Source organism: Panthera leo, chromosome A2 (genome assembly GCF_018350215.1).
Source record: "Panthera leo isolate Ple1 chromosome A2, P.leo_Ple1_pat1.1, whole genome shotgun sequence".
Taxonomy (NCBI): domain Eukaryota; kingdom Metazoa; phylum Chordata; class Mammalia; order Carnivora; family Felidae; genus Panthera; species Panthera leo.
The window spans coordinates 130250453-130263535 of NC_056680.1; the positions used below are offsets into that span (position 1 = coordinate 130250453).

General features: G+C 34.4%; 1 protein-coding gene across 1 annotated transcript in view; it reads right to left on the reverse strand.

The window, feature by feature from the left end:
- Positions 1-245: 245 nt before the first annotated feature.
- Positions 246-13083, reverse strand: part of BMT2 (base methyltransferase of 25S rRNA 2 homolog) — a 93689-nt gene continuing 80851 nt past the window's right edge. The window contains exon 5 of the mRNA XM_042922504.1: positions 246-6372. Coding sequence (XP_042778438.1) covers positions 5743-6372 — 630 coding nt within the window. The 3' untranslated portion in view covers positions 246-5742. The remainder of the gene's footprint in view (positions 6373-13083) is intronic.

The window sequence follows — 13083 nt, forward strand, 5'->3', positions numbered from 1 at the left end:
AATCTAAAATGACCTTTTAGGGGCGCCTGGATGGCTCAGTCGGTTAAGCGTCCGACTTCGGCTCAGGTCACGATCTCGCGTTCCGCGAGTTCAAGCCCCGCGTCAGGCTCTGGGCTGATGGCTCAGAGCCTGGAGCCTGCTTCTGATTCTGTGTTCCCCTCTCTCTCTGCCCCTCCTCCGTTCATGCTGTGTCTCTCTCTGTCTCAAAAATAAATAAACGTTAAAAAAAAAAAAAAAAGCCTTGCTATCTTTTAAAAATAAAAAAATAAAATGACCTTTTACAAGATCTGAGCTCGCTCTCTTCTAAATTTCACGTTCTTTGGGAAGTGAAATTATAGAAGTTATTATCATCCACCTATGTTTGTTCATAATACTATCTCTACACGAGTGATGTTAAAATGTTCCTTTTTTACACTTGAGAACTTTTAGGGAGAAAAACATTTGTTCATTTCATTAAAAAATATCTTTTGACTTTTTAAAGTATAAAATTGATGTTAGCAGTTTTTGTGTGTCCAGTCACTACCAAAGAGATGATTTATCACCTCCTAACTCCCATTCCATAGCTCCTCATTCCAGCCGGAACCATTCTCCGGGCCACCAGGGTCCCCCGTCTTGGTAATACTTGTGGTTAGACAAGCTCCAAAAGATCACCTTTCCTGTCGAAATGTTTTCTTCTAACTCTGAAATTCCCAGGTCCTTATTGTTTCCACAGTAATCTCTCTGGAATGTTAATCTGTGCTAATGCTTCAGTGAGTTTAGAAAACATAAGGGTCCGTTTTTATAGCCAAGCCATACAGAGCCCCTCTTTTGTCTCAGGTCTGTTTCCTTAAGCATCTTTTTTCTTGCAGGAAGGCTCTAGGAATTTGGTCTGCCTACCTCTCCTCTTCCCAGAAATCCTCCATCTACCTTATTTCCAGGGAATGGTTCATCCATCCTTGCCTTTGACAAACACATTAATTCTTGGATTCCTAATGAAAAGGCCTATGGCAATTGGGAGACTGGTCCTTTTTGTTGACTTTAATTTTTACATTTAACCTGTCTCTGTAGACTCTGTCATCCAGTCATGTGTTACAGGAGTTCGAAGAACTAAATACTGGCCTTGGCCACGTTTGTATCCTTCTTCCTGGGTACAACAGGCATAGCTAAAGCATAGCATTAGCTGTAGAAAAGATTCGTAGATGTAGGTGTAGGGAACAAATATAAAGGACTTAAATGTGGATTCTACAATAGCTTTATAAAAAAATGTGTCCACAAATCATTTTAGTCTTCTAGATACCTGATTTCTCCACACCAGCTGAGAGAACTATAGAATATTAGGCACTACTAAAGGATTTACTAGTTTGTGACTGCCTTCAGTAATTAAGACCTATACACAATTAAAGTATGCAAGTATATTCGCCTGGCTTTTCTCCCTAAAGAGCTGCATATAGGCCTGGGTTTAGGAAATACTATTGGCATTGTCTTTTGAGCAAGGCTCAGTACCATTTTTTATGGTTTACATGGGCATTCTAATCTAGTAATAGTAACAAATTTGTTTTATAGCCCTCTAATTATTTGTAACAAATTCAAGAAACAAATCTGCAGCCAGTATCTATGACCGAATTCTTTGGATTTTACTTTAATTTAGGAAACACACAAATATGTATGATCTTGGTACTACCAAAGGATCCAATCTTAGAAATAGTTAAAATCTATGACAAAATAGTTGTCAATGTTTCTGATTACTATAAACATCAGTGACATTAATAACCAGTGTTTTATATTGCAAAAAGCAGAATAGCTTTCTATTCATTGAACAAGTGTTACGGAAATACAAAGTAAGTCGAACACTGCTGATGTTGACCAAAAGTTACCACTCAACAGTGCCAGATGTAACTAGATTTCTAGTTGAAAAAATGCATACAAAACTACTGAACTCATTGTTAAATTTAGGATGATAAAACATTCGAATCAAAGTTTAGGATAAAGTCTTCTCAATTATGTAGTTATGAATTCCTCCAATAAGAAAAATAGGACTTAGAAAACCCAATATTTCCTTCCTTCTATAATATTTAGAATTCCTTAATGAAATTGTTAGCTATTGTAGCTTTTTTATGGAGTATTGTGTAACATAGGCCACCACTAATAATCTTGGGGAAATTTTCATTGGTAGTGGATTGTGGATATGAAATTTTTATTGTGAACCATCATGGAGGTTACTGAAGTTAAATATCAAATTTTCATAATATGAACATTCTTTGTAAAAACATTGTGTTTTGGACTAGTAATTAAGAAAATTTTGTCTCCACCTTTGCTATCATTTAACAATTTGTAACACCTAAAAGGAACCAAATGTTAGTGTGTGGGCCCTTGAAGAGGAATACCATTGCAGCACTGTGCTCAGAAAAATGTGGGGAAATGAAGTAAAAGCTTGATCCCCCCCCCTTTTTTTTACCTGCCTTTTACCATCAGAGAATTGGTTTGTAGCTTGCACTTTTCTAGAGAGATGAACAATATAGCCCTCTTATCTGCATTGTGTTTGTAATTTGTTATACAGTTGTGTTTAAAACTTTCTTGTATTTTGTTCCATTTTTGGTAAACAAATTAAGGGACTTGAGCAGGGTCAAAGATCTATCAGTAGGCAATCATTCCTAGATGGAGGTATTAACCCCATGTAGAATGCTTTTCTTCTCCATTAGATCATAAATTCCACAGAAACAGGGGACTGTGACCACCCCAATCCTGATGTTTCCTCAGCATACTGTGTAGTAGATTTCAAACATTTGTTCCATAAAGAACTGTTTGATCTCATGAGAAAGCCATTTGCTGCACTAAAATACCTAATACACTTCTCTCTCATATAATCATTAATTTTCAAGGAAAGTAGACATAAAATGAACTAGAATTTATGCTTGTTAATACTTGTTTGTCTTGTATTGTCATGCTGCTTATCAATCTGGTAGTCAATTAACTTTCTGGATCTTGGTGAATGAATTTATGGAATTAAGAAATTTGGGTAGATGAATGCAGCTGGAAAATTCCAGATGTGATTCAGATTCTAAACTGCATCCCAATTCCAAAATCATTTAGTAAGATGGGTCAAAGACCACAAAATTTTCCGGTTACAAGCAGTACACAATGAATATTAGAAAATTTAAAATTTTTAATAAATGTGCTTTGTTCACAAAAAGTGAAAAAATACAACAAACACAAACATACATTTTTCAGGTATGCCACCTCCCACTGTTTGGCAACTATGATATAAACCACTTTTGATCTAGTCATGATCCTGAAGAATCTAACCAAATGATCATTTATTTTTCAAACTCCAAATTCTTTTGGAGACTCCTGTTGTGAGACAGGAGACCCCTTAAAACTTGGATCCAAATGAAATCATTCTTGGGAGTACCAATACAGTATTAGAAGGCTCTGTTAACGTCTCCTCTCATTACATATACAATCTGGCAGCAAGCCGCAGGACTGCTTATATTTTAACACTTAAACGTTAATTGGCTTTGGTGGAAAATGTATTAGTTTAAATTCTGTACCAACCTAATTTGAAGCTGAATTTACAGTAACAAATGATATTTATAAATCCAAACAAATTTATACTAAGTGGGAGTAGGTTTTATAAACAGACTTTTCTTTAAAGTACTACTTAAAATACATCATGCACACTTTGGAGCATAAGCAGAATCAACATCTGTAAACAATCAGAGGAATTTATAGCACCAACATTTTAGCTGTAACACAAAGGCTGACTCCAAGGTCATACTTACACCAGCCTCTCAAAACCAATGTTGTCATTTACTTTCAAAGCACTTTAATGAGATGCATTGTTTTCTTTGCCCTTAAGATAGTATTTAGCCAAACCAAAGGAAATGGGCAGTAAGGTAAAAGAGGTACTACCAAAACACAGTTTTGTGTTACCTTAACGCTGTTTTTTTTTTTTTTTTTTTCCTTCTTTTGTGGGAGCTACAAGATGTGACTCATAGTGCTTAATTGGAAAGAAAAGTCAATCCTAATTATTGACTCTTAAGCTATTGAAAGTAAATGAAACATTTCATGTTATTTCTCACATATTTGAGTAATCGATATTACATTTAGTCAACTGACCTTTGTAGGTTAATTACAATCCTGTAACTTTCATTAATTTAGAATGTGAAATTTAATTTGAAATATTGGGCATATATACGCAATCATTTATATCTTAAAGGGTAAATTTTGTATTTCTAAATAAAGTTTGACATTCAAAGTTAACTACGGCAACTCACAATAAGCACAAAACGTCAGTTTTACCAAAGAAGTGCAGTTTATGAAATTTAGGATCAACTATTGAAAATGCAAGTTTCCTTTAAAAATACATACACACACACACACACACACACAAACATACACACACACAACATTAACCATGAATTCTGAAACTGTGATATTTCAGTGCAAAAACCTCAGTATGAGGTAATTTTAATGTATCAACCACTTGAAAAAAAATCCACACAGTGGCACTCTTAAAAATGATAGTTTACATGACAATTGCTGGCTGACAAGACAATGTGGACTAAATGTTCTCAGCTATTTAAACTAATCTTGTCTTGTTTGGACATAATTTTCTCCTTAATCACTTGCTTCTGATTCAGAAACACAGAAAGTCACTTATTGTGGAAAGGGAAAATTCCCACAGCCAACTAATGGTTTATGTATTCAAAGAAAATTTTCTGCTAGAATTCTGATAGAAATTAGAATACCGAAAGGTCAAAACCATGTTATGAGCTCACTAGCAGAGGGTTAATTTAAAATTTTTCTATGTAATTCCAGACTAGTAGTGCAGCCACCTCCTTAATGGAAAGGTGAGGACCCTAACATGGTTGGTCTAGACAGAACATAAACTCTGACAAGTGCAAACCCTTTCACCAAGGTGTTTCAGGTCAGGATTGAGTATTGCCCCTTGCTTAAATAGAAAATTCTGGAAATGAAACCTAAATTAAAAAAAGAGTGAATTATCACAGTTAGATACACTTAACACCAAGGCCTAAATCAATATGAAAGATATGAACATATCATTCTACTTTGGCAATGGTGTTTATTGTCTTGTACTAATGGAATTAGAATACTTGGGGGATTAGAAATACTTGGGGGACTAGAAAGATTAGAAATCTTTCCCCAAGTGTCTGCTGCCAAATGAGCAAGAGAGAGAGAAAAAAAAAAAGATGAATTCTAAAAAGTTGAAGAAATGCTGGTCATCAGACAAAACTGAACAGAAAATGGCTTTCTGTAACAGATAACAATTTAGCTAGAAAAGAGAGTAAGTGCATCACAAAACAACTAAACCAATCTATCTGTGTCACATTTAACTTGTGAGTCATCAAAGTGCAAGCTACAGCTTTCTACATATCTTTTCTCATTGCAATGGTTTAAAGTCAACACTGAGAAGATTAAAAAAGGGAAAATACATAGCAAGTTATGCTTCATTTTTCACAATAGCACTAAAGAAAAAAAGGTACCTTTCTATGATATCTTAGTGCTAAATGCTAAAGTAACAGTGGTTTCTGCTATGACAGGAGTCACTCTGCATGAAACTTTAAGCTTTCTATATAAGAATAAATTTTAAAATCCAGAAGTAGAAAAAAATAGCAAACTCTGTAAACCTTTGCATTTTTTCTATGCAAACCAGGTTTTAAGTACTGAGTTCATGTTAGTATTTCTGATTAGTGTAAGCAATTAGTTTAGGAGTCTGGACTGAAAGGGCCTTTTACTTTGATATTAACTTAAAAGTAATATGGGATCTTCTAGCTCATAGAAAGGAATAGAGCTGGCTTGACTTTCTCCAGAATCTGAGTCATATGGAGCATCAGGGAGCTCTGTGAAACCATATGCTAGTTGTTCATCTTCTATATCTGATCGAACGTAGCAGGAAGGGTTAGAATATTCCTCCTCTTCTATACTGTTGAAATCTTGAGGAATATATAACATCCCTGGGTAGTTCCTACTAACCAAGTCACTTGTGGTCTTTAGGGAGATTTTTCTAAATGCCATCAAATGCATATGTGAAAACTTTGAATACTTGAAACGTTTAAAGCCCAGGGACTCTATAGCAATCTTCCAGCTTTTCATCATCATAGCATGACGGTTCTGATGGGAGGAATCAGGTGTGATGATAAGCAATAAACCATTTAACACTAACAGTTCATGGGCTTTCTTGCAGCAAATCCATCGTTGGTAAGGTGATGGAAAATAAGAAAGAAGGAGAGAGAAAACAACCACATGGAAAAGTTCTCCAGGAAGAGAATCAATAGGGTTTTTCAGCTGCTTTAAAAAGGCATCTATAGCATCCTGTGCAAGCTGGAGTGGCTGCTGAAGCTGCAAGTTCAGGAAGTCACATTTATATACACTCTGCAGAAAGGGAAAAAAGGACTCATTAAGAATTTGAAAATTACTTCCATCCTATTACACAGATTTTACACCGAACTATTTCACAGCATTTCTACATAATCCAACCTTTACTTTTGAACCTTTCCCTTCTAAATTATTCCACTTGTACAGACACTGAACCTAAACTTTTACTCACAATAATCTTGAAGAGTAATCAAGCCTGGAGAACTTGTATTCATCATTAAAAAACTAAATATTTCTGTTGAACAATTTGAAATTTAATTTGCATAAGAGTTTACAGGAATGATTTATCTAAACTTAATCATATTTACATTCACTTCAACATTTACAGTTATCAAAAACAGGTCAATGTAAAAACTTTAAACAAGAAATACCATGAAATAAAGATGAATCAAGGACATCAAAGAGCATAATAAAAGAAAGGGGCATTATAAATTGGTAAAAGAAGAACACCAAAACTTTTGAAATAATGAAAAATGTCTTTGAAACCATTAACTATCTTAAAAGTAATTTTAATTATTACACTTATTCTATCAAAAAGTTAATACCTGGTTTAAAACAACACATTAAAATTAACTTCAATGGCCATGGGAAACACCACAACTAAGGGAATAAACAGCACTGCATAATTTGCTGAATACTACAACTCCATGAAAATGACCCAGAATAAAAATTTAAAATTAGATAAAAATTAGTTGCCCTTTTCATAGAATAGTTTAGTGCCTTATTCTTGCTAGTAGCTGGACAAGCCGGTCATGTATGTGCACTACAGATTAGGCAAAGTGAGATGTAAAGTTCTATTACACAGAAAAAGATGTATGTTTTTCTTCGATTTGCTATTTACTGAAGTATAACTGATGTACAAACAAGTATTAACTGATGCACAAGCATATTTAAAAGGTACTCGTTGATAAGTTTTTGACATTTAAACATTCATGAAACCATTCCACAATTAAGTTAATGAATAGACCTAACACCTCCTGGAAGCTTCCTCATGAGCCTTTATAATCCCTGCCTTGTACCCTTCCTGTTCTTCTTCACCACTAGGCAATCATTCATGTGATTTCTATCACTATAGTTTGTATTTCATAGGATTTTATATAAATGGAATAAGACACAATAATGTATTGTTGATTTGTCTCGCTTCTTTCACCTAGTACAATTTTCTTGAGATTCATCCACTGTTTTACATGTATTGACAGTTCCTTTTTAATTGCTGTAAGGTATGCTACTGCATCAAGAATATATCACAGTTTCTTCACATACTGTTTATGTACATCTGGGCTATTTCTAACTTTTGGCTATTCTAACTTAAGCTGCTATGAATATTCCTGTTTGACTTTCAATGGACATGCTTTCATTTCTCTGGAGTAAGTATCCAGGAAAGGCGTGGCTGGATCATATACTAGTAGGTGTATGTTTAACTTTTAAAGAAACCCTAAAACTGTTTTCAAAAGTAGTTAAACAGTTTTTCATTCCCCCAGGAGTGTATGGGAATTCCAGTTCCTCCAAATACTCATCAACACCTGGGATAGCTAGCCTTTTACACTTTAAAATCATTGTAACAGAGGTGTGTAGTGGTATACTGTGGTTTTAACTTGCATTTTCTTAATAGGTAGTGATATTTATCTTCTTTACATGTACTTATTTGCCATCTGGATATCTTCTTTGGTCAAGTGTTTATTTAAATCTTTTGCTCACTTAATAATTGGGTTGCTTTACATTTAAAAAAAAAAAAACAAACCTGTTTTATTAGCTCTGAGAGTTCGTTATTCTGGACACGAGTTCTTAATCAGATGTAGGACTTGAAAATACTCTCAGGTAAATTCCTAGCAGTGCTATTGCTGGTTCACAGGGTAGATCTATTTTTAATTTTTTGATGAACCTCCACACTGTTTTCCACAGTGACTGCACCAGTCTGCATTCCCACCAACAGTGCAAGAGGGTTCCCGTTTCTCCACATCCTCTCCAGCATCTACAGTCTCCTCACTTGTTCATTTTAGCCACTCTGACTGGCGTGAGGTGATATCTGAGTGTGGTTTTGATTTGTATTTCCCTGATAAGGAGTGATGTTGAGCATCTTCTCATGTGCCTGTTGGCCATCTGGATGTCTTCTTTAGAGAAGTGTCTCTTCGTGTCTTCTGCCCATTTCTTCACTGGTTTGTTTTTCGGGTGTGGAGTTTGGTGAGCTTTTTATAGATTTTGGATACTAGCCCTTTGTCTGATATGTCATTTGCAAATATCTTTTCCCATTCCGTTGGTTGCCTTTTAGTTTTGTTGATTGTTATATGGAAACCAATTTGACAATAAATTTCATATTTAAAAAAAAATACTCTCAGATTGTGGCTGTCTTTTATTCTTTTAACAGTCTTTGAAGAGGAAACATTTTACATTGTGATGAAGACCAATTTATAATTTATTCCTTAATAATGGACTATTTTTGGTGTCATATCTAAGAAATTTTTCCTGACCCAATGTTAGGAAGTTTTGTTTTTCAATGTTTTCTTCTGAAAGTTCTATAGCTGTATGTTTCACATTGAAGTACCCAATCTGAGTTTATTTTTGTATATGGTGTGAGGTATGGACTAAAGTTTTTTTCTTTTGTATATGGATATTCAGTTGTTCCAACCATTTGTTGAAAAGGCTATCTTTTCCATCTAGGTTGAAAATTAGTAGTCCATAAATTTGGTCTTATTTGTGGGCCCTCTCTTATACTTCATTGATACTCTCGACACCAATACTGCAGTGTTTTGATTACTGTACCTTTAAAATTTTGAAGTCAGGTAGTGTTACTCTCAAACACTGTCCTTTTAAAAAGTTGTTTTAGCTATTCTAGGTTCTTTGAATTTCCTCACAAATTTTAGAGTTTTTCAACTTTTACAAAAAAGCCTGCTAGGATTTTGATCAAGATTGCCCTGAATCTATGAATAGGTATTGAGAAAACTGACATATTTATAATATTGAGTTCTTCCATGAATAAACATGGTATATTTCTCTACTTACTTAGGTCTTCTTTAATTTCTCTCAATAATGAACAGTTTTTGGGGCGCTTGGGTGCCTCAGTCAGTTAAGCATCCCACTTTGGCTCAGGTCATGATCTCATAGTTCATGAGTTTGAGCCCCAGGGCTGGCTCTGTGCTGACAGCTTGGAGCCTGCTTCATATTCTGTGTGTCTCTCTCTCTGCCTCTCCCCCAATCGTTTTCTCTCTCTCTCTCAAAATTAAACATTAAAAACATTAAAATAACTTACAGTTTGCAATATATGTTTTCTCCCATCTTTTATCAGCTTTATGTGAAATATTTTATATAAATATGTTAAGTATTTCATATTTTTGATGCTATTGTAGATGGTATTATGTTTAATTTCTAATTGATTGTGGCTAGTGTGTGTAGGTGAGTTTGCGTGTGTATACACACAGTTGACTCTTGTATATTGATCTTTTATCTTGCAACTCTGCTAAACTCATTTATTCTATTGGCTTCTCTCTAGATTCCATAGAATAATATATGTTCAATGTCATGCATGAATAAATAGTTTTAGTTCTTTCCAATCTTGATGCCTATTACTGCTTTTTTTTTTTTTTCTGTCTCTATTGCACTGGATAGAATTTACAGAGAATGCTATATAGAAGTGGCGAAGGTACATATTCTTTCCTTGTTCTACTGGGGAAAGCATTTTTATTTTATTAAGTATGATGTTAGCTGTAGATTTTTCAGACAGCCTTTACCAGGGTGACGGAATTCAGCTGAATTCCTTCTGAGAGTTTTCATAAGGAAAGAATGTTTGGATTTTTATCAAATGTTTTTCCTATGTCTATTGAGATCTATATTAGTGTGCTAAGGTGAAAAAATAGTTTTTTGAAGTTAAACCAATCTTGCAAACAAAACTTGGTCATGATACATTACCTGCTTTGAAATACAGTTGCATTCAACATGTTATAACTTTGTATAGAACACTTTGCATGTATGTTCATAAAGTCTCTGGCCTTTTAGAAGACGTTGGGTAATATACCATCCATTTCAATTTTATGAAAGAGTTTGTGTAGAATTGGTATTTCTTCCTTACTGTTAGTTGATTTTACCAGTGAAGCCATGTAGGCCTGAAATTTTCTTTTTTGGACAAGTTTTTAACTGTCTATTTAAATTTCTTTAATGCATTTAGGGCCATTCAGGTTATTTATTTCTTCATGAATAAACTTTGGTAGTATGTCTTGCAGGGAATTTTTCCATTTCATTTAAGTTGTGGAATTTATTGGCATAAAATTGTTAACAATATCTCCTTTTTATCCTCTTATTATTGGTAAAATCAGTAATGATATAACTTCTTTTTCTTATTATGGCTAGTGGTTTATCAATTTTGTTTAACTTCTCAAAGAACTAGCTTTTCCTTTTATCAATTTTCCAAGGTGTTTATCTCCAAGTTTTCTATCTCCTTGATTTCTGGTCTGATAACTTGTTTTCTTTCTTATACTTGGAATTTAGTGTGCCTTTTTTGTCTGTTTCTGGTTGGAAATTTGTTGTCATTGCTTTGAAACCTTTGCTATTTTCTAATAAAGGTGTACAGGGCTATAATTTTCCCCTAGGTAGTGCTTCAGTGATTTAGTGACATCATATGCATTCTGATCTCTTAAGTTTTTATTTCTCTTCATTCCAAAATATACTCTAATTTCCCTGATGGGTTCTTCTTTGATGCTGTAATTTTTATATCCATTATTGAGACATGGGTATTAATATCTCACTATAATTTTATAAATGTCTATTTCTCCTTGCTATTTTATCAGTTTTTGGTTTATGTATTTAAGCTGTTTTTAGGTACATGAATGTTTAGGATTATTCTGTACTCTTGATGAGTTGACCTTTTTATTATTCTGAAATAACCTCTTTATTGCTGGTAATATTCTTTGCTCTGTCATTTGCTTTGTCGGATTATAATGTAGCCACATGAACTTTCTTTTTGTTTAGCCTCTCAATCTATTTGTATGTTTATAAGTACATTTTTTTAAAGTTTTATTTATTTTGAGATAGAGCTCAGGGGGAAAGGCAGAGAGAGAGAGAGAGAGAGAGAGAGAGGAAGGGAGAGAATCCCAAAAAGACTCTGTACTGCCAGAGCAGAGCCCAATGCAGGGCTTGAACTCACAAACCATGAGATCATGACCTAAGTGGAAATCAAAAGCTGGAGGCTTAAGCAAATGAGCCACCCACGCACCCCTGAAGTGCATTTCTTACAGACAGAATATATTTGGCCATTGTTTTTGTTTGTTGTTTCATTTTCTTACTCAATTTGACAGTCTCTGCCTTTTATTGGAGTGTTTTTTTTTTTTTAATCCATTCAGCCAATCTGTCTTTTTACTAGAGAAGTTGGTACATTTACATTTGAAGTAATTATTGATAGGTGTGTGCTTATTTCCATTTTGATAATTTTATGGTTTTCTGTAGTTCTACTCTGTTGGTTTCTTCTCTTGCTCTCTTCCTTTGTGGTTTGATGACTTTCTTAGTGGTATGCTTATTTTCCTTTCTCTTTCTCTTTCGTATATTTAGTATAAATTTTTGCTTTGTGGTTACTATGAGATTACATACAGCAAGTCAGATCTCTAAGAGTCTATTTTAAGTTGACAACTTAAGGTTGATCCCATTGTGAAGCTTAACATGATTACTCATCCCCATGTTTTACATTTTCATACCACATTTTGTATCTTTAAATCTTGTGTGCCCTTTAACTATTATAATCACACTTATTATTTTTTTTTTTTACCATTTTTGTCTTTTAATCTTCATACTTTATAAGTGACTAAACTATTATGTTTACTATATGTTAACCTTTCCAGTGAGTTTTATTCTTTCATATTTTTAAAATACTAATTAGTGCTCTTTATTTTCAGTTTAAAGAAGTTTTATTTATTTATTTATTTATTTATTTATTTATTTATGAGACAGGGAGAGACAGCATGAACGGGGAGGGTCAGAGAGAGAGGGAGACACAGAATCAGAAACAGGCTCCAGGCTCTGAGCTGTCAGCACAGAGCCTGATGCAGGGCTCAAACTCACAGACCGTGAGATCATGACCTGAGCCGAAGTCGGATGCTTAACCGACTGAGCCACCCAGGTGCCCGCCCCTAAAGAAGTTCTTTTAACATAACTTCAAGGGCCAGGTAAGTGGTGATGAACTCCTCTAGCTTTGTTGGTCTGGAAAACTCCCTTTCTCCTTTTTTTTTTTTCTATTCACACCTAGACATTTACTGTTGATTTTAAATATGCAGTACATACCCAAATGTCCTCAATTATCCCCAAAATGCTTTATTTTTTTCATAAGTGGCTCTTTAATCCCCATCACCTATTTTGCCTATCTATCCACCTCCTCTCTGACAACTGTCAGTTCTCTATGGTGAAGAGTCTGTTTCTAGGTTTGTTGCTTTCTCTCTCTCTCTTTTTTTCCTCCTTCGCTCATTTGTTTCTTATTCCACATAAGAGTGAGATCATATGGTACTTGTCTTTCTCTGACTGGTTTATTTTGCATTAGCACTTTCTCTGACTAGCTCCATGCACACTGTTGCAAGTGGCAAGATTTCATTTTTTATGGCTAATATTCTATTGTATGTATGTATGTGTGTGTGTGTATGTATACACACAAACATACACACACCACTTTGACCATTCACCTATTGATGGACACTTGGGCTGCTTCCACAATTTATTCTGACAGGTGTGAGGTGA